An 18,515-nucleotide genomic window follows, 5' to 3' on the forward strand; every position below is an offset into this window, starting at 1 on the left:
AGACAATTCTTAGAAAGTTGACATATATAACTTGTCATTTTAGACAAAATTAAAAACACACGAAAATTCAAGTTTAGCAAAATGGCTGCAAAGCCTGGAAAACTCCCACAAAGTTTTAATAAGACATATTTTCTAATACTATTATTACAAATTATCAAATTCTACATCCTCTCAAATAAAAAAATTAAAAAAACAAAAAATGAAATATAAATTCCACATAACATAGCTTGTTAATTGGTGCACTTCTCACGGCGCGGTCAAAAGATAATTCAACTTATATGGCAAATAGTACTTGGACAAACAAGTGGGCCCAAATTCCTTCAAAGCTTCAAGATTCGCTTTTTTCTCCGTTATTTTCATATGTTCCAGCTCCTCAACCAACCTCGGATTCTCTTTCACAAAATCTTCTCTCAAAAGATAATCTACCAATGCAATCTCACTCGGACTCAAATCCTTGCAGGGTATATCAAGCGCACATAGGTCACTCGGCCAAACACCCAACCACGTCATATACGGCCAAGTTAAGTTTACACTATCGAAGGCATCCTCATATGATCCAACAGTATAAATTGTAAACATTTTGATGCCTTCTGGATCACAGTCGAAAAGGCCGTACACTGGAAGCCCAAAATTGTCCGACAATAGCTTTAAAAATCTTCTGGTCGCCACCTCCGGCATTCCCATTCCGGTGATGATTATACATGGATAATCATTGTAAAACTTATCTTGCATCAATGTATTGAAAGCGGATTTATTTTCCACCACCAATATGAACTTGGCTCCACGATTCTTCATTTTAATATCTGAATTCAGCGGGATGGGTACCCCATCGTCCCGGCTCGTACAAAAGGTTTCATGCCCTCCCAGCTCGAAAGAAAGCAGACCTGCAACAACGCCTCTTACACTAGCATCTACGTAGAGACTTGAACTGCTGCACCTTATAGTAGAACAGATGTCATCAAGAATTTCGTACTCATCTTTTTGTCGGAACAATGAACTGGTATTATTCCCTACGTAAAACACCCCACGATGTGTTTCTCGCTTGTTTGCTTGGAAGAACTTGAGAATAAGATCAACCATCAAACGGATATTTTTTCTTTTTTCATCTCCTGGTTTAGAGCGTTTATTTATATCCTTCACTGTAAGACGTTTGACGCCATCGCTACACTCACCATAGGTCACGTTGGACTTGTCTCGTGAAATGCAACTAAAGCTCCCATCATCTAATTTTTTCTTGAGAGCTTCAAGTTTCTCCTGTACTTCCTCTATAGAGAGGTCTTTGACCTCGTAACGATTGGGATCTTCTATTAGAGCGTTCTCATAAGCCATCAGTCTGGTGTACATTGCGCTGTGTAGGTTCATTAATAGGCGGACCTCTTCTCTTTTTGGTATTGCCCAGATTGGTTTGCGTTCATCAAAACAAGAAGCCATAATATGTTGAAGCTTGTGAGTTAAACCCTAGAAGATTGTTAGTTTTGATTGCCGAGAGAAGTTGAGAATTGAGGTGCGGGAAAGCTCCTTATATAGTCTAATTGGTTACCATCCGGGATAGTCTATTCCTACAATAAGTTGGTTCTTTCCAATTGCTAGTTGGTTTACTTAAATATATCAGGATTCAAAGATCACAAAATTTGGAAAAATATAAGAGCTTCCTCAATATCCTTGAAGGTAAAGGGTTATAATTACCCTTTATGACTCTAAATCCTATTGTAAATGCAAGAACTTCTATTCTTTTCAATAATTTTTCAATAATACTAGAAGAAGAAGAAGAAGATGCAATCCCCACATCCCACGACGCTGAATAAAGTTAAATCTCAATCTAATTTTAGTGGTCAGGGGGGAGAAAGTGTCATGACAGTTGTATCCTTTAACTCATGTCATGTAGGCTTGTCCTTAAATTGAGAGACTTGTATTGAAGGTCTGCATACATATATACTTTTTTTGGGTAAAATCATACGTATATACTTGGTGCATTACCTCGTTTTGGGTTACTTTGATTGTCTTCTATTCATGACACTACAAATTTTGCTGGAATGAAAAACTTCAATTTTTCTGTGGAATTGATAAAGAATGCATGCTAATAGCCCTCTGGTTCTTGTTTGCCTTTGTGCAGTTGGATTTCCGGACATACGACGAAATAACAGTAGGCAAAGCTTCCAAACCTGCCCATCATGGCATCAAGGTAGTAGAAATAGTTTGGTTATCGCGGCTGCACATGGTGTGCACCTGGTTCAGAATGCTGTTGCACTGGAGAAAATTATAATTGATCCTGTTCGGCGTTGGATTTGGAACCCTGGTATGGGTAGGGGGACTAAAGTAGTTGATGAGGAAGTAAAGGCTCTTAGCATGCTAAGCAACACCTTGGAAGTTCCTTCTACTATAGAATTTGTATGCTTATAGTATTTGCAGTGCTTGAATTCTGGAGAGATTGTGTAGGAATTTATCAATTGAGTTGCCATGACATAGGCTCAACACAAATGCAAATTACAACCTCAGCTGAAGTCCAAACATCTCGAGAGAATGTAGTAATCAAAAGAAAAGTGAGAAAAACAAACAATTTCTTCCGAAAACAGATTAAAATTGACATTAAATTACACAAAGTTACTAGGGGGCAAATCAGAAACTAACTCGACCCGATATACAAGTGGGGAACCCTCTTTACAGGGAAAAAGGTAAACTCTTTGTCCCTCACCAATCTTTGAGAAAATTGCTAAAGCTACCAGTTGTCTACACTCAGCGAGTTTGAGTATACAGGATTAAAGTGATAAAACTGTACAGTGTGCTATACAGAGATGTACGAGTCTTTTGCGTATATCTTCAAAACACTATGATAGCTGATCATATCTTCCATTTGATTCAAATGTAGTTGACGCTGGAGGTCTCGATGTAGAGGGTTGTGGTGGAGGAGCTGTAATGGCATAAGTGAGCCTTGATGATGAATTTTCTATTAGCCCAGCAATTCCAGCGGCAGCAGATTGAGCACTTGAAGGAAGGAAAAGATCATGTTTCTGATCTTTATAAGCACTCCAAACCTGAAGAATGAGCATTTTTTTTATAACCGTAAGTGTTTCATTCTCACTAAAACAATCGAGGATTTTGATCCAGTTTTAACACAAGAAAAACACAAGGTAGCAAATCATCTTATAGTATGCCCCAAATACATGAAACGGGTTAGCAATGATTCACAACAGGAGAAATCTTTAGAATTTTGATTTCCAATTCTAACTTTTTAAGGAACCAGTATTATAGCCTAAAGTGACAACATTTCAGATGAGTTCGTCAATTTAAGTTGATACCAAACTGATAATTATCGGATTGAGCAGCTTTAAATCCAAGTCAATCCAATTTTAGTAACAAAACCACACATAACCCATCGGCTAGGTAATTGCGTTGTCTAATAGCAAGCAGCAACAAAGTGCATTGAATGTAGATATGCATATGGACTTACATCTGAGGAATTCAATAAGTCCCGCACTTTAGTACAGTGGGCCCCCTCCGTCGCGAATGCATGCAAAACCTGGATCAAAAGATAAACAACATTTAAATATGCTCAGTTAAAAAGAAAGACGGGCAACTCGAGGAAGAATTTAAACATGCTAATTCAACCCTGAAAAACTCTCCGACAAAAGAGTTCTCATCTGTGATTTCATTATGAATACTACCAGTCAAAACATTTACAACATATTTTTTTCTTGCTTATCATATTGAAGACAACAATTATCTAGCACAAAGTGTCCTCCAATTTTGAGCAAATTATCACTGAATGGGACTCAAATGCCGAGATCTTTGTAATATCTAAGTGAAGTGAACTGAAATATAGTATCTCTTAATGACAACAAAATATTTGTATGAAGGCAATGACAAATAAGACAATTAACTGCATCTTTTTATGCAAATGTTCTAACCTCAATTGCTAGCACTCTGCCAATAGATGCTTCAGATTCATTCCACTTCATCTGAGAGCAAAGTCCATTCCTTCCCCCAGCTCTCCAATCAAGAAGGCCAAGAAGTACTTCAACAAGACCAACCCTACATTATTACCGAAACTCATATTAATACAAGAATTGACAGGCATGCATTTGCCTCAAAACCAGTTGATCAACTCTTCCAAATTTGAGCCTAGCCTACAAAACACATCATTGTCATCGAGTGTGTGTGTGCTTGTGCATGGTTAGCCTAAGTTACCATTGGAAAGTCATCAGGTTTGTAAGGTGCAGAACATGCAACTCTTATTAATACAAGAATTGACAGGCATATGTGTGCCTTAATCAGTTAAATAAATTCTTCCAAATTTCAGCCTAGCCTACAAAACACATCACTGTCATCGAGTCTGTGTGTGCTTGTGCATGGTTAGCCCAAGTTGGCATTGGAAAGTCATCAGGTTTGTAAGGTGCAGAACATGCAACTCATATTAATACAAGAATTGACAGGCATATGTGTGCCTTAATCAGTTAAATAAATTCTTCCCAATTTGAGCTTGGCCTACAAAACACATCATTGTCATCGAGTCTGTGTATGCTTGTGCATTGTTAGCGTAGGTTGGCATCGGAAAGTCATCAGGTTTGTAGGGTGCAGAATATGCAACCATATCATGGAAAGATAAAGTATCCAATGCATCTAGAATAATATGATCAATAAGTACTATTTCCACTTACTTAAGTCCTTGTGCAACAAGTGCATCCCTAGCTCGGTTTCCAGCAACAACAACACGCTTTAGGGTCTCCAGAGCTAGTATGCTTCCACCTTGCCATCCTATAGCTTTCATTAGAAGAGGAACAACCTGTGTAACAGAGAATTGAAAAATGAGTCAACAGCACCATCAAGGACACCAATGACACGCTAACTCTAGTAAAAACTTCGAATCCATTAAGAAAAAGCCAAAGATAAGTATCCAATTGATACAATTCTGAATTGTGTATGCAAACTTCATACTTTAAATAACCTTTAAATCAGTGCATGAAATTATTGGATACCCGAGTAAAATAATAAATAGTATGTCCATGGGAACAAAATAAGCTACGCACCTGAGGTGTTCCTACACTAGTTGCTGCCATAGCTTCAGCACATGTGGTGCTAGCTGCCAATTGATGTAGAACACGCAGACAACTGAGGCGCACACGTTCTTGGGGAGTTTGGGCAGGCTGTGTATCATCAGACTCCTCTGCTCTGTCCACATAGTTTCCATTGTTCACCTCCCCCGATGCCATTGTTTCTCGTCTTCCTTCATAAGCCACAGCAGCCACTAGTTTGGGCACATATCCAAGGTATCCAACATGATCTGCAAGGGCAGGATGTACTCGCAATAATGAAACCAAAGCAGCAGACAGGAGCAAAGGAAGTTCAGGGTCCACAGCTTGTGTTTCATAATGTGTGGCGGCAATGGATGTCAAATACTGATCTAGCAGTCCTTCCAAGAACCTCTTTGGATTTCTGAGAGGGAATTTAGGATCTTTTAAGAATAACCTAATATATATTCCACCAACCTGCATGAGATTGAAACTGTGAGTTTTTAAAACAAAAAGATATACTTAAAATGTACATATTGCATAATCATGTGCTACCTGCGGCTCATCTCTCATTTCTTGCTGCCCAGATGCCTGCTCAGGTACGTCCCAGTCAACAACACGGCCTTTCATTTGTTCTTGGTATAGATCTGCTGCCATCGTCGCGATTTGTGCAGACAGAGAAGTAGCCATCGCTGGAGTCCATACAAGTTCTGGAGTCTCAGTAGTCTGTTCAAGGGCAACTACAACAGCTTCACCAGGTCCATCCCTAATAACTGATACCAAGCCATCAGGAAGAAACCTTGCTAGCGTTATAGCAACTCTTGGCCCATGCATTGGCTGCCCAACAAGCTTCCCCAACAAAGAGGCTGCAGCTGCTCTTTGCTGCAAGGAAATTTCTTCTGCAAATAATGATTTATACCATCAACTCTCAATATTCCAAAACAAAGTTTAAGCAACAAGAAAGATAAGTAAATCTATTTACCCTGCAAAGGCAAGAGAAGCTCAAGAATGTAGACCACTCCTCCATGCTTGGCAGCTGCCCAAGCAAGCTCTGGTGTGCTTGCCAGAGCATATAGAACATGAAGAACCCCCTCACGACAACTTGGGGCTGAGTGAAGCATTTGCAATAAAAGGAGAAGGCTAGATCCATCTGCAACCATAGCCTCCAAGCAGGGAGCATACGTTGTCAAGAGTGACAACACACTCAGGCAAAGTTGAGGTATGTTACTTTCTGGTGCAACAGGCACGGAGAAGCATTCAAAAAGAGGCAAAAGCTTGTCTTTAGTAGAAAAAATTGACGCCAAATTTGGACTGCTTGTCAGTATGTTCTACAAGAAAAAAAGATCATCAAAAAAATGGTCAGATACATGGGTTGAATAGTCTGTTTGTGAATCAGCATACAGAAGTGAGTAAGATACCTTGAGTGAATTCAATGCAAACTTAAGGTTTTTGACCACTTTAGATTCTTCTTTGTCTGCCACTTTGCCGTTGGATACTGTCAAATCTTCAACTGGAGCAGTAAGTTCATCCACTGATCTAATAGCCATATCATTAGGATGCTCAGATGTTTCAAGGGATGAGCCATCCTGCTTTGGCTCATCGTGAACTTCTGAATCTTGAGAACATTGATTGTGTACTAGATATGATATAAAATCAATTAAAGCGACACAGAAAACCTCTGGTTCACTAATATCAAAATCGGGCTGATTGTTATACACCCTCAAGTAAACATTGCCAACATAAAGTTCTTTTGACAGTGCCTTGTACACAAACATATGCGAATCTTTCAGGTCATATGAGCCGTCTGGACCCTGACTTGCACGTTGCTGATCCACAAACTTCAGTAGTTCTGCTCGGGTGGAAGAGTTCCAGATAATCTAGAACCAAATAGATTTTAAAATCAACCTTAAGGAAATATAACACTGAAGCAAAACCAAATGAACTACATAGTAACATAGCATACTATGTGACCATATGACCGCTTATTCCACACAAAAAAGGTGCAACATCAAGAAACAAAATATTACCTCTGGAGACTCCAAGTTATTGTTTAATTTTGACAGTAGGTCTTTAGGAGCTTGATCTTTTAACATACTGGCAAGTTTTGGAGTCAACAAAGCTCTGAGGGCATCAGCTGCAGTCTGATTATAAGGTGTTGAACTCTCATTACTACACAAACCACTAAGTCTTGATAGCGCCTGTGATGCACGTATAGCATGCATATTTTTGGCAATCTGTACGCTAGCACCAACACCATGTGATTCTGTTGTATCAGATTCCTCTGCAGTAGAGTCATACTGAAGCAGCACGGGCAAAAGGTACCTAGCACAATCCATTTATAGAAGTTGACAACTAATCATTGATAAAGTAACAGACTATCACAATCAGGTTCAAGTACCACTAACAAACAAGCACCAAGAAATAACAAGCATTTCTACTCTTCCTGTATAAACCTTAGAAGTCCTTAATCATGTTGAGGGCTCTGAATTTTAGGAAGGTCCATAATTAAAACTAGTGTGTCAGAGGGAAAAATTTGTTCTAAAGAACATGGTTAAATGATTCTCGTCGAAAACCTGATGTTGGAAGCAGGGATCTCATAAAGAAATATTACAGTTACTTTTCTTCCACCTCTATCAGGAACCTAAACCCACTTGTTGAGCAACAGTTAACTGGTTGGAAATGATTTTTCAAACAATCCTCTAGCCAAGAGACGGTCCTTTCTACACCCACTTGAAACAGGCATGTCAGCTAATGCAGAAGCACATATCCAGCACTAGTTATATTGCAGCAGGTTATTGCTAGAATAGTTCGAATTTTTATCTACATTATGATTAAAGTCTTCTTTCCAGTTATATATTTACGCTTTTTTGTTTGGTCCGAAAATTTTACACATATAATGGAGAAGAATGTAGATAAAATTTATTGTGGAAATGCCAGACCACTAATAGATTTATCTAAGCAATGAACCTGATCAAGTTTATAAGCTGGCTTACCATAAGACACCAGCCTTAAGCAAGGCATCTTGCAATTGAGTAGACACAGAAACATGGGCAATAGTCTGGAGGGCAGCATCTACAGCAGTAGGTACAAGCTCCAGCTCAGTGCAGTGCACAATATCATCAACTAGTCCAGAATATTCAAGTATCTCTGCCCAGGCACTCTCAAATTGACTCAAAACACAGAAGGTGTGCATAACATTTGTAACAATTATGGCAGATGGTTCACTTGCAGGAGTAGTTGGCTGAACTACACACATGCAACGGGAAAGAAGATTTCCAAGAAGTTGTATGCCACCATCCCTCACAAGCTCTTCACCATTCAAAGAAGAAGATGCACACCTAAATATTTTAAGAAAAGAACTTATATCACCTCTATTTATCAAAATTCAATTCGAATAATAGAAATCTGGAATAAGGGGTACTTACGTAAGCCAAATAAGCTCTGATGCTGCAACAAGGAGAGGTGCTCTCTCTAAGGAAAGAAAATTGTTATCATCCTTGTCCACAGTTACTGCACTGAGCAACATCGGATACCCAGCATATTTAAACGGTTCCAATATATCTCCATATCTTCTGTACAAGATGCATTGCCCTTTCAATAAAAGCAACAACCGCCAAGCCTGAGGGCCTTGCAAGCCTTGCATAGTGGCCTACAAACATTATCAGCATTCTTAGCAAACTCAAAACAGAAAAAAGAAACTAAAAATTGAGTTTTCAAATATCTTGACATAGTGAAGATTGTTACTTGCTGTCGACACAGGACAGTATATACATAAAGATTCCTATGATTACGTCACAATAAAGACCAAAAACAAGTGTGCACATGTAATTGTATCTGCACCAAGGTATGTCCCCATGGCAAACATAAACATATATACAGATAGGGGCGAGCAGCAAGAAACCCCCTATACAGGTAAGACGGTCTTTCAAGAGATTCTCAGCAAGATGAAATTATAGACTTCTGATTATAACCACAAATGTAAGCATGCTCATATAAACGAATACCAAATAAGCAGTTTTGTAGGCACATTTTTACCTGCAGGCGCTCATAAGCTTTCTGTACAGCAAGAAACTTATCCCTTCCTTCAGGATTTTTGTCTGGATGGTATCTCATGGCAAGTTTCCTATATTGTCGCTTGAGCTTTTCTTCATCAATATTCTCAATCTGCTTGGATATGCTAGACGTATCCTCAACCATCTCAACAGAATGTTTCATATTGGCATCATCACTTGACACATCTTCCAAGGAAATCTCTAATATTTTGCAAGCTTCTTCCTCAGAAAGATCCATCGGTCTTCTTGTAAGTTCCTCACGCCACATTACCAGTAATGACTGTAGAAACTCAACATGTTCAACAATTGGCCAATTTGGAAATCTAATCTCATCACATAAGTTGCGGAGGTAATAACGGTGACACCACATTTCATCTCTTAGCTCTGGGTATGTCACTGGCGGCATAGGAGCATACTCATATAGACAATGGCAGTGCTGTGACAATTTCTGGGGAAAGTCACCAAGATGTTGCAAAACCTGGTGGAAAGGAAAAGAGTTTGAGTTCATTAATATCCTCTTTAGGTATAGTAAGCAAACAAAACACATAAGATTTGGAAGTATCCAAATACCTGACGTATCAGATTATCTGCTCGCATCTTGTGAGTCCATATAATCTCTGGAGTATCAGAATCAGATACCATTGCAGCTGCAAATGCACCTGGACCACTACGCTCTAATACATACAGCAAAGATTCAGGAAGAAGCCCACCCAATACACTGCGTTTCGCCAGAGGTAAGGAAGAGGAAACTGCAGCATCTTCGCCACCATGAAATGCTTGGTGAACATGAGTCACTGAAAAGAGTTGGGCAATTGAAAGGAGATTTGATCCAGGATATGCCAGGGAAAAATAAAATGCGCCTGTGCTGTATAGACGAATCATGGCCTTCGGATTTCTGGTAACAACAGCCTTCAGTAATGCAGCAGCACTCTCTACAATACTTGGTTCTCCAGAAAGCATGGCCTATATAAATTTGGACAATAAAATAGTGATATCAATATTCTATCGAGCATTTTTCTTCACATCGGCAACATAAGCAAATTGAAAAGAAAATGAGCTAGAATTACCTGAGCAATATGCGGAAGACAACGCGGACTTGACAATATCCTTTTTACTCTAGGAGTTGGGGTAACTATTTCTCCAGCATCATCTAAATCAGAATGTGCAGATACCATGCTATGCAATATGGACAATGCCGCCTCCCCAACCTGAATACAAAAGCAAGTCAAGAAAAAGAATCGAAACAGGAAAGACAAGAATAAAAGAGTTCTTCCAAAAAAATAATAATAATAATTCACCCAAAATGAGAAAGCATATGCCGATAACATATTTATCTTCTCATGCTTTCAATCAAACTGAACTAAAAATTTAGATATAAACGGGCTAATAGAATCAATGAAAATCTTCCAACTGAACTACGAGTCAAGAACTTGAGCATTAACATATCTATACAATGTTTATATAAAACTGATCAATTTATCCAAAACTTTCACAAAGTCCAATTATTCAAAACCAAGATCTGTGGAGAAAAACCACAGCTAGAAACAACAGCAAATGAAAAATCAATTACAAAATAGATGAGGTTTAAGTTCTATATATATTATAACTAGACCTGAGCTGGCGTGAGAACAGGAACCCGAACAGCTAGCGCCCAACGAAGTTCACGAATATCACGTAACCTCTTCCAGTCTAGCATCCCAGAAGCCCAGCACTTTGTTGTCCAATCAATTGCCTTCTTGGACCAGAATCTTCTTATTGCATCCTTTTCAACAGGTCCAACTTGTGCTCCTTCCTTGTCAAAAAACATCCATTCCTTGAGCGGTTCCATGAAGGCAGTAGCAGCAATCAAGTTGGATTGCAAAGGAATAGCCGTCCTTTCAGAAGCTTCATGAACAGCTGTCAGCATGTCAACACCTAGCACACATCCTCCAACCAAGACGCAAGCCTCCACATTTGATAACACCTTCATTAAGGCCTTCACAAATGGTAAAATGTACATGAGTTACAATTGAAAGGCCATTGTCAGCTTAATATTTATCTGATTATCTGGTTCATTTAATGAAACACTTAACTATTACCTTATATTAAGGATCTATCAGTCAGCTTAATGCTGAACATACAATACAAGACTAAATGGTGGCAGAACTTATTGTATGATACTAAAAAAAAAGTTGTGAATGTAGAGGCTTTCCAGTGAACACCAAGGCAGTTAGTCACACGGATGCACTAAAAAGAGTAAAATGCTGAGCATATAAAATTATAATACATGTGTAAACCAAAAATAAGGTAGAACCCATGTGTTGTTTGATGTTATTCTTAATTACAAAATGCAAAGATGCAAATGATGATTAGAAGGACCGTAAAAGTCTTAACACATAGATGTGCTTCACCTAGCAGCTCCCACAAAGAATAAAAAGTACCATCAAGGGGACTCATGTCAAGATAATAAAAGAATGTGTACCTTCAAAAGCAACAGAAGGCGGTGCCTCAAAGCCCTATCATCTGTCCTGTCCAACAGAACTGTAATGTGAGCAGTACCCTCAAAGGGACCTACTGTTTTGTAATGCTGTTCATATACAATTGTCATTGCTCTTGCACAAAGCTCCCTAACTGAAAATCCCCCTCCACCTCCAAAACCATCTAGTCTTCCCATGTCGCACCAATCATCAGATGCACCCATTTCATCCGGAACAGCACCATCTACTGTAAGCCCTATGTCTGCATCACATAAGAAACGATGATAGAGTGCTCTAAAGAAGGCAACAGGATCACGCAGTGGAAATTCTTGTGCCCTGCCACCACTGCCACTCTCAAGCAGCAAGCGGAGATAATACTGACCCACACAAACTTCTCTAGACAAACTAGGATATCCGACAGAGAACTCAGAGTAGTTCCAAGATATCTGTGGCACACTATCTTGCCCAGCCATCTCTACTGCAGAACCTCTTGGAACAATATCTTCTGTACGCTCCTTCTCAACATCTAAGTTATGAACCTCAGCCTGCAAGGCCTCCCTTAACTCTTGCCTGGTACGCTCATTCCAGATCAAATCTGCACGATTATGATCAAGGCTAAATGCTCGCCAGAATTGAGGCCAATTACACAGAAGCCTACCGGATCCCACAGGAGTGTTTTCCACAACAACCTGAGCAGGGGCAGGGAGACCCGTATTATGGAAACCAGCAACATTGGAGTCAGAATCTGTTGAGATTGCAGTATTTGCTGCCAATGAAGCATGAACACCTGTTGATGGAGCATCAGCTGAAGCCACAATAGATGTATTATTGCTTTGCGGAGCCCCAGTAGAGGATACTTCACCAGTCAAGTTTTCACCAGTTTGAGCACCAGAAGATTGAATGGTCGGAGCCTGTCCAGAATTTGGATCCATTGCAGATCTTTGATAGTTATTTGACACTTTCGAGACATCACCACTTGTCTGTGTCATGGGGTCATTCACATCATAATTGTTTACAGAAGGCAAGGAATGCTCCTGGGATGTTGCTCCTCTTCCGGTACGGCCTCTCCTCTGCTGAAGTAAGCGTCTCTGTCTTCTACTGGTCAAGGAAACTTCTTGATTAGACTCTTCTGATAGAACTCCATCAGATTTTGTGTGCAAATAAGCAACAAGTCCAGGAGGTAGAACTCTAGACAATAAATCCAGAGCGGGTTGATACGAATCTGCCCAAAGAGCAACAAGCTGTCGACTAACCTCACGTCGCTCACCAGCCGGAAGGAAGAACGCATGCAATAAATGCCTCAACAAAGCACCATCACGCAATGCAGCATCGCGCATGGACTCTGCTGCAATTGCATCTTCTTCAGCAATTGTACGCATAATCACAGCCACTGTTTCCCGAACACTTTCAGCAGGATGTCCAAACAATGCAAACAAACGACGTTTCAAACCAGCTACTTGGCGTAATAGTTCAACAAACACTGGGTACTGTGTTGTCTCACCATGTGGATCACAAATCATTGCCTCAAGAACCTCAACAACGGCCATTGATAATAGGGGTGATACAGACATAGGCTTCAGTCTATTGGCAAGTATAATGACATAACCTTGTTGCGCAAACAACACTGATTTTGTGTGCATGATTGTGGCATAATGCTCACCTTTAGAATCTGTCAATATATTTGTATCCCCAGGACCACCACCAATAAGAACTGCAATAAGGCCTGCAGCTTCAGCGGCTACACCCTCTGAACCATTTCTGAGTAAGCCCATTATTCTTCCAACAGCAGCAGGAAAAGACATGACATGTGAAGCTGCAGTTCTTGAAGCCAACAATCTACGTAAACATGCAATAAAGCCCATGACTGTTGCAGCTGCTTTAGGTGAAGGGGGTGGCAAGGGAGGGGACTCTGGAGGAAGATTTGGCGTAGCTGGAAGCATTGTTATTAAAGCCATCAAAGTCACCTCAGGTAATTCTATGTTAGGAGGGACTCCAGTATATGGTATGCATGCATTGAACTCTCTTATTCTGCGCCAGAGCTTAGCTCTTGATCCCGGAATGGAACCACCTTCAGAAACTGCATCTTTGGCGGCTGCTGCTAAGTGCTTCAAATGCATGGATGCACTCTCCATATCTGCAATAGGCCGTTGTAGTCCAAATTGTAAATTAACTCTACCGCAAGGTGGATCAATGCGATGGCCAGGCATCGTCAGTCTTGGTAACACAGCCATAGCACATTGACCCTGCAGAAATTATAGCCAGAGGTCAGCCAAACAACATGAAGTGGAAAGATTATGGCAAAAAGTCCTGGGTAAATCTTTCAATACCCACAAGAGAACACATCTACTTACTTCTGTTTGCAACAGATCACGAACTGCCGCAAGTAAGCTATCACGAGAGGTGCTTGCATATACCTACAAGATACATCACAAACATCAGAAGCATGACCCCGAAAGGAACCACAAGTTAAAGGTAAGGGTAACAATTGCTCACATGGATGGGGCATCCATCATTGAACTCAATTGCAAACATCTGAGGCTCCTCAGTAAATCGAACAAGGGCATTTACTGCAGATAAAGGTCGAACGATGACAGCCTGCACACATCTAGTGACTATTCTCAACATTTGATAAAATTCCACAAAATAGGACTCAGATTTATGCAGAAGTAAAACCACAAGGGACTTTAAGGAAGATTTAAGCTTTACTCTTTTTTATTGACCGATTGTTCTGCATGCATAGTCATTACACGTCTAAACATGCATATAGAACTAAGTTGATTAGACGAACAACATTCACAAAATATGACCCAATTCCAAGATTCCTGCCCAATGCTCCAATCTATGGTACATGCATAAAGTTGGACATGTTTGGAATTATGGAGGTTTTGATATAAGCCAATGATATATATTTTAGTAAGTTCATCAGCTTACTTCATAGTTCTCTGGGCGTCTTTCAACAAGTGAAACTTTTGTAAGAATCAATTGACGAGATACAGCATCACCATGCTCCCCAAGTCCACCTTTTGGGCCAACGCTCAAATTCAATCCTGGAACATTTAGAGTTCCACGAGCAGCAGAGCGCAATCTTGTCACAGACCAACCTCCACATGGAGTTTCATCTGCTCCAACTGCTTCTTTTGCTGCATTGTCCATAACATTAATAAATGAACAGCTAGATAGACCACTTTACAAGAGCAAAAGGAAGTGTCTATAATGTGCTACCTCGTCGCTTTATATACTCTGCTATAGTGAGAGACTGAGAAGTTTCCACATTTAGTGACACCCCGACCATAGATTTTGCTGTTTTAGTCTGCATAAAATGTATAATAACATAAGTGCCGATCCATAAAAGCGTGTAACAAAGTCAGAAATTGAACGTTACAAAGTCAGCCGTACCAAATTAGCAATGATAGCAGAATTTGTCGTTCCAGAAGCAGCTTGAAAAGCTTTCGATTTTCTTCCATATGAAGGACAAAGAATAAAACCTCCTTCAATGCCTTTCTTCCCATAAGCATCGGAAAGGGAAATAATGGCAGGGGAATGAAAATCTCTAAAATCCAAGCACCAGCGGAGGTCTCCGCATTTTAAATCAATAAGTTCAACCCCAACATAAGTAACTTTTAGTTTCTGCACAGAAATCAATTGTTGAAGAAAATCAGTTTGACAGTTGCAAAGCGTGAAATAAACATATACCAGTCAAAAAAAGATTATTAGCACTGATAGCAGGTTGATAAATTCAATAATGTATAAGCTCAAGAATGACTATTAGTAACTTAGTTTTATCATCTTGTTTCACCAGGCTTTAATTTGTTCAAAGTAGGTAAATGTTCCCATTAAGTGCTAAATAAAAAGAAGTGCAAAACATTGTACCCAATCAACAACAATCCGGACGAAAAAGAAAATTAGAATATCTCTACACTATCAAAAGCAATACTCCAGTTAAATGTTTAGCATGTAAACACCATAGACAAAATGCAGGTGCCCACCCTTGTAAAGATGAGTTACATTCGTCTACCTCAAAACAATTCAAATAAAATTTCTCATAACTGTTTCCTATCAATGGTTTTTATTCTGCCGAGAAATATTCAGGTACAAAATATAGATGCATAATGTTCGACGTTTTATACTTCAAAACACATGTGTGTCCCTTTAGAATCTGGCAAACATTCTTCAATTCCACTTTTTCTTTTATCCATGCAATAACTACCACTACCAGCAACCCCACTCCCCATCTATTCTCTCAACTCCATAATTCCTATACTAAAGCTTATTAGGTAAAGAAACACACGTCTCTATTTCCTTTCTAGCTCCAATCCATAACTTGGCAATCTTGTGTGTTTTCTATCAAGTTTTCTATCAAATTCTTAGTCACTTGATCTTGTACTCCTACTGACTTTAGCAGTTGCCTATTGAACAGTAAAGTAACACATTGCACAAAGCAAAACTTGCAAAAGAGTAGTCAAACTTACAAAAGGAACCCACTCGCCAGTCCGTCGCCGGAGATGAAGCACTGGAAATTCCGCTACTACCCCAAGCCGATTGCCCCTAATCCTATGCAGCTCGGTCAGTATGCTCGCCCTATACCTGGACGAGAACTTCACCGACTTGAACTTCCCCCTGCCGTCAGTCCGAACACTTAAATTGAACTCACTGGAGCTCTCGTCGCGGCCGATGATCGGGGCGGCAGTGTCGAAATCCGACGCGACGACGTACGAGTTCGTGACGGCGAGGGTGGACGGGTCCAAGGTGACGATGGAGGCGCTCGAGAGGCAGAGAATCCGCTTGTAGCGGCCGCGCCACGAGTGCTTGACGACCAAGTAGCGCGCGAGGTACTCCGGCTCTTCGACAGGGGCAGAGCGGGAAGAAGAGGGAGAGGAAGAAGAAGTGGAGGTGTTAGGTTGGTCCATGCGTGGCTGAGTCGGCGGCGGAGGAGGAGGGCGGTGATCGGAGACGTGGTGGCGGGAGACGGAATCTACGTGCGGGAGGAAGTGGAGGGTGTGAGGGCGAGGCGCATTGTTGCGGCGGAGGAAGAAGAGCCAGGGAGGAAGGGGAGAAGGAGCCGCGGCCGGAGCCCGAGAACGAGAGTGATTCGCCCCCAGCTCTGACGGATATTTACGGGCGGTGCCACTCTGCAAGAGGTTTGATCTTGATCGAGCTGCCCTAAGTGGGAGGTGGTTGGATCATCTGGATTTTGGGGTTTGATTTGGGATCGGAGAATTTGGATTGAAAGGGACTTTGGAGAATTGAATTGGGAAAGAAAGAGAGAAGGGACAGCTGGGAGGAGAAAGGTAGTGCTGTGCTTCGCTGTTTCGGGTTTACCCTGCTGTCAAAGACGAGAACATCCGGTTGCGTTATAAGAGTTACCGTCACACGGGAGAGAGACGGTGACTACTCTTCGATGACGTGGCAGGTGATTCAACCATGGTAAGTTAAAATTCTTCAAATCTGTTTTATCATTTCTTAACATTTATCCGCACAGGTTCATATATTTCATATATTGAGTAGATTAGTTTCTTTGTTTATATAAATAAAAAAATTAAAAAGTTCGATTTAAAAGTAAATTAGGTCATTACAGTGGTAGACTAGATTTGATATAGAGGTATACTAAATGGGTCCTTGACCAAAAACCTCAAAATGAGCCAAAGTTATCCCACTTATCCCAGCAAGAGATTTTTATTCCCACTTACTCTATTTGAAGTAAAATGACATTTTTACCCTCAGTCTAATTGAAAAAAGACATCGATGCCATGCTCCTCTATCTCTCCTCTCTCTCCGGCACGAGCAACACACTCTCTCTCTCTCACCCTCGCCGACGAGGACAACCATATAAACAAGCCTTCGAATCCCTCCCCTACTGGTCCTCCAACGACTTCAACCTCTACATCTCCTCCAATCCTGATTTCCCGCCGGCCCAATTCGTCACTTTCCAGGAAGAAGACGACGAAGACTTTGACGGCGAAGACGACATCTTTTCCCAATACCATTCCACAATCCACGCCGAGCAGAACCGCAACAACGTCGTTTCGGAGCCCAATTCCATTTCCTACACCGATGACTTGTCGTTGGACCGCGAGAACCAGGTCAATTTCGTCATGGATCTGTTCCAGCAGTCTCAGGTAACGGCCCGTTCCGTTTTGGTCTCCGGCGACTCTGATTTTGGGGTTGTAGGGTTCTGATTTGATTTCAAATTTAATGCTTCGAACATCGTTTGCTATTTCTGATAGTCCAACTAGCTAGCTTAGCAGCAAGTTTGGCTCATCTCCGGCGAGATTTGGCGCTCGAGCTCGACCAAAATTGGGATTCATTGCGATTATTGGCAAATGAAGCAATATTGCTCCGTGTTTTGTGGTCAGAGAAGTTTGTTTGTGATTGCACACTAAAATTGCTTCCGTTGCGTACTATTGATGCAGTTAAGAATGAAATTTTGCTTCGTATTTAGAAAATTGCAGATGGTTCTGCATTAGAACTGCATAATTGCATGAATTATCCTCCTTTAGTTATTTACGAAACTTGTTTTAGAAATTTTGTTGGATATTGTCTACATATGTGAATCTATGTCTCGATGTAGGTCTATCAAGCAATTGTTGCTTATACAAATAACAACAACTTGGTGTTTTTCTCGTTGTATTGATATTGTTGTTTATAATAAGTTGAAAAGCAAGGAAGATGGATATGTGGCTGGCTTTCTGGGAATACTATGGAAGATGGAGCCATAGCACTTTTTTTGCGGTAAAATGGGTCAAAAGCCCAAAATGAAAAGAAAAAAAAAGTTCTATTGGGGCAATAGAGGCTCGTAAAATGTCTATTGGGGGACAGTAAATGTCTATTGGAGGGCAATAGACGTTTTGAATTGATGTAATCTCTTCATTTTTTTTCTTTAATGGAAGTTTTATTTGTTTAATTTAGAAAAATTAGTTCTCATTCCGGCGACCGAAAGTTGTATTGGGGGGCAATAGACGTCTATTGGGGGGCAATACAGGTGTATTGGGGGACAATAGACG

At 40.5% G+C, this 18,515-nt stretch overlaps 2 protein-coding genes across 4 annotated transcripts; both read right to left on the minus strand.

The window, feature by feature from the left end:
* Positions 1-246: 246 nt before the first annotated feature.
* Positions 247-1,344, minus strand: LOC112183507 (DNA topoisomerase 6 subunit A). The gene has a single exon (XM_024321891.1). It carries the CDS (start codon positions 1,342-1,344, stop codon positions 247-249), a length of 1,098 nt encoding a protein of 365 aa, XP_024177659.1.
* Positions 1,345-2,497: 1,153 nt separating this feature from the next.
* LOC112187182 (dnaJ homolog subfamily C GRV2) lies at positions 2,498-16,810 on the minus strand. 3 transcript variants are annotated; one of them, XM_024325864.2, is made up of 22 exons: positions 15,984-16,810; positions 14,911-15,141; positions 14,737-14,824; positions 14,446-14,654; positions 14,008-14,109; positions 13,866-13,928; positions 11,520-13,757; positions 10,671-11,033; positions 10,126-10,266; positions 9,629-10,021; positions 9,042-9,536; positions 8,432-8,655; positions 8,000-8,344; positions 7,034-7,328; positions 6,425-6,883; positions 5,989-6,334; positions 5,562-5,905; positions 5,025-5,483; positions 4,656-4,780; positions 3,906-4,029; positions 3,449-3,517; positions 2,498-3,032 (listed from the first exon to the last, which is right to left on the minus strand). In XM_024325864.2, exons 1-22 carry the CDS (start codon positions 16,419-16,421, stop codon positions 2,826-2,828), a joined length of 7,758 nt encoding a protein of 2,585 aa, XP_024181632.1. In that variant the 5' UTR covers positions 16,422-16,810; the 3' UTR covers positions 2,498-2,825. The 3 variants fall into 3 exon arrangements, with proteins under 3 accessions (XP_024181632.1, XP_024181633.1, XP_024181634.1); XM_024325865.1 differs by lacking the exons at positions 14,737-14,824; positions 14,911-15,141; positions 15,984-16,810 and having other exon boundaries at positions 14,008-14,119; positions 14,446-14,587; XM_024325866.2 differs by lacking the exons at positions 14,737-14,824; positions 14,911-15,141; positions 15,984-16,810 and having other exon boundaries at positions 14,008-14,081; positions 14,446-14,517.
* Between the last annotated feature and the right edge of the window lie 1,705 nt (positions 16,811-18,515).

This window comes from Rosa chinensis, chromosome 2 (genome assembly GCF_002994745.2).
Source record: "Rosa chinensis cultivar Old Blush chromosome 2, RchiOBHm-V2, whole genome shotgun sequence".
Classification (NCBI taxonomy): domain Eukaryota; kingdom Viridiplantae; phylum Streptophyta; class Magnoliopsida; order Rosales; family Rosaceae; genus Rosa; species Rosa chinensis.

Excerpts from the sequence above, each read along its gene's own strand:
- LOC112183507 (XM_024321891.1), bottom strand. The coding sequence starts at position 1,344 with ATGTACACCAGACTGATGGCTTATGAGAACGCTCTAATAGAAGATCCC.
- LOC112187182 (XM_024325864.2), bottom strand. The coding sequence starts at position 16,421 with ATGGACCAACCTAACACCTCCACTTCTTCTTCCTCTCCCTCTTCTTCC. Across the intron at positions 14,825-14,910 it reads CTGCTATCATTGCTAATTTG|ACTAAAACAGCAAAATCTAT; the intron begins GTACGGCTGACT and ends CATTTTATGCAG. Across the intron at positions 6,335-6,424 it reads TTGCATTGAATTCACTCAAG|AACATACTGACAAGCAGTCC; the intron begins GTATCTTACTCA and ends TTTTTCTTGTAG.